Source organism: Austrofundulus limnaeus, unplaced genomic scaffold (assembly GCF_001266775.1).
Source record: "Austrofundulus limnaeus strain Quisiro unplaced genomic scaffold, Austrofundulus_limnaeus-1.0 Scaffold542, whole genome shotgun sequence".
Lineage (NCBI taxonomy): Eukaryota > Metazoa > Chordata > Actinopteri > Cyprinodontiformes > Rivulidae > Austrofundulus > Austrofundulus limnaeus.
This window is the reverse complement of record NW_013952944.1, coordinates 224,705-227,423: the sequence shown is the minus strand read 5'-3', so window position 1 is coordinate 227,423 and position 2,719 is coordinate 224,705. Positions and strand designations below refer to the sequence as shown.

Below are 2,719 nucleotides of genomic sequence, written 5' to 3'. Positions count from 1 at the left end.
ATCTCATAATTATGAGATCTTTTCTCGTAATTATGAGATAATATCTCATAGTTATGAGATCCTGATCTCATAATTATGAGATTAGGTGTCTAAATTTTTTTATTTGGTGAATGCAGTGCTCTTCCATATTATCCAGATACCTTTCATGTTGACGGACACAGTGCAGTGCAAAGCTATATCAACATAAATTCATGCATTTAAGCAGGTAAAAACTGAGGAGTATCTGTTCACCTGCGAGAAGCAGGACATCTCCAGGACAAAGAGTCAGGGTCCAGAACGCTGCCTGACGCCACAGTACTACCTTCATCTCAGTTCCATACTGGTCCATTACGATGATGGATGCCAAAGCAACAAAGCTTCCTGCTGATGGCCCAGACTTCACCTTTAAACACCAGTCAGAACTTCAGTTTTGTTTTTAAAAAAACCACACCCACCATTTTTTCATACATCATATCCAGTAACATGTGATAGAGATAAAAATAAACATCTATGAACTGTGGTAAATGTTGAAATGTGATGCTAATTTGTTTTAAAAAGGAATGTGTGTGTGTGTGTCTGTGTGTGTGTGTGTGTGTGTGTGTTGTACAGTGCCCTGAGATGATGTTTGTTGTGACTTGGCTCTATATACATGAATTGAATCGAATTTATTCTGTTTTACATTTAAATGCTCTTTGGTTTAAGTGTGTAGCACTTTGTTGCAGCTCTGATGGTTTTAAAGTGTTTGTAGAAACAGGTAGTAGCAGTAGTATATGCAGTAATAGTAGCAGTAGTAGTAGTAGTAGTAGTAGTAGTAGTATAAGCAGTAATAGTAGTAGTAGTAGTAGTAGTAGTAGTAGTAGTAGTAGTAGTATAAGCAGTAATAGTAGTAGTAGTAGTAGTAGTAGTAGTAGTAGTAGTAGTAGTATAAGCAGTAATAGTAGTAGTAGCAGTAGTAGTAGTAGTAGTAGTAGTAGTAGTATAAGCAGTAATAGTAGTAGTAGTAGTAGTAGTAGTAGTAGTAGTAGTAGTAGTATAAGCAGTAATAGTAGTAGTAGTAGTAGTAGTAGCATATTTCACAGTAAAGCTTTTGTCTACTCTTTTTATTTGATATGTAACCTCAGGACTTACCTTGACCTCCTTTAGGTGACACGGGTGGACCACCACCACCAGAACAGAGTATCTCCAACCCACCATGTTGCACCTGGATAGAGGTGTGGTTGGACTCTGCAGACCCGCTCTACTGGTTCTGTCAAGACCCACAGAATCTTCAGAGATTTGAGTTTTCTTGCTGCTGGGGTTCTTTGTGGAGACGTTGTGGGAGTTTTTAGACTCCTGGGAACAAAGGACACCATCTGTGGTGGCCTGGAGGATGACCCCTCCCTCCTCAGTCCTTGGGGTTGGACAGGGATGGATGAAGAGCTCAGCGGAGGGTCCGAGTGATGGAAGTTCAGGACTGAAGAGCTCTGGGGTGCCTGAGCCGACAGACTGAGGGGTTTCGGTGGGGTTAGCTGCTGACTGGATGCTGTGCCTGCCTCTCAGGATTAAAGCCTGACTTAGAGTCCAGCTAATGAGGTACTGTGTCCGTGTGGACAGAGGAGGGATAGCAGCTGATTGCTGAAGTTCTGGTTCTGGTTGAGCTGCAGGGAAACAGCTGTCCAGATACTCATGAACTGAAGAGGAACACTGATCTTCCTCAGCACCGTCTGAGTTCTCCTCTGGGATCAGAACTGGTGTTTTCGACATCCCTTTTCCTGGGTGATCTTGGAGTGTTGCCCTGGTCCAATCAGCTTGAAGTTCTGGATTCAGATCAGACTTCTGGGCCTCCTCTTTTTCTGAGCTTACTCTAGATGCTCTGGCTTCATTTTCAGGACCATCTTAACAAACAGGAACATCAGTCAGAAATGAGGAGGAGTTTAGTATATCTGAGTCATACTGAAGTCTAACCTGCTGCAGGTGTTAGTCTCCCCTCTCTCCAGGTGAGCTCCAGGTGTCTCCATTCTGCAAGGGGACAGTCTCGTTCCTTCACCCCAGCTTCAGAGTCAGAGGAGGGAAGAGGAGCCCCTAGGAAGATGTGAACTTTTGCTTTTTCAGCCATGCTGTCTGATGAGGAGACAAATACAAACAATGGAAAATATAAAAACCTGCTGTCAAAACTAGGGCTGAAACTATACCTCGAATAATTCCAGTAACTCGATTAAAAAATATCCTCGAGGCAAATTATCTGCCTCAAAGCTTCGTAAAAAATACATACTGTTATAATCGGTGCACTTTCGTCCACCCAGAATGTTATTTGTGTAACACAATGCAACAACGTTAGCGCTTCCGCTAACAGTTACACTGTCAACGCGTTACGCGTGTATGCTTGCTAAGCTAAAGCTATATTTAGCTTTAGACAAAGACAAGAGTGCCGAAAGGAAGCACTCAGAAAACAACAAATTACAGTTATATGAAAAGGTTTGGGCGGCCTTGTTAATTTTCCTGACTTTCCTTTATAAATCATTTATTGTTTGGACTAAAAATATCAGTTAAATATATCATATAGAGGACAAACACAGTGAAATTTGAGAAGTGAAATGAAGTTGATATGATTTACAGAAAGTGTGCAATAATTAGTTAAACTAAATTAGGCAGGTGCATAAATTTGGACACCGTTTTTATTTTGTTGATTTGAAAACTTTTAGAACTAATTATTGGAACTTAAATTAGGTTTGTTAAGTTCAGTGACCCTTGACCTCCAAAC

The 2,719-nt window shown here is 41.0% G+C and overlaps 1 protein-coding gene across 1 annotated transcript in view; it reads right to left on the bottom strand.

Moving 5' to 3' along the window:
* shld2 (shieldin complex subunit 2) overlaps positions 1 to 2,719 on the bottom strand; it is a 15,671-nt gene that overhangs the window by 10,644 nt on the left and 2,308 nt on the right. Inside the window, exons 2-4 of the mRNA XM_014026310.1 lie at positions 1,924 to 2,079; positions 1,108 to 1,853; positions 232 to 382 (exon numbers count right to left, since the gene is read on the bottom strand). Coding sequence (XP_013881764.1) covers positions 232 to 382; positions 1,108 to 1,853; positions 1,924 to 2,074 — 1,048 coding nt within the window. The 5' untranslated portion in view covers positions 2,075 to 2,079. The remainder of the gene's footprint in view (positions 1 to 231; positions 383 to 1,107; positions 1,854 to 1,923; positions 2,080 to 2,719) is intronic.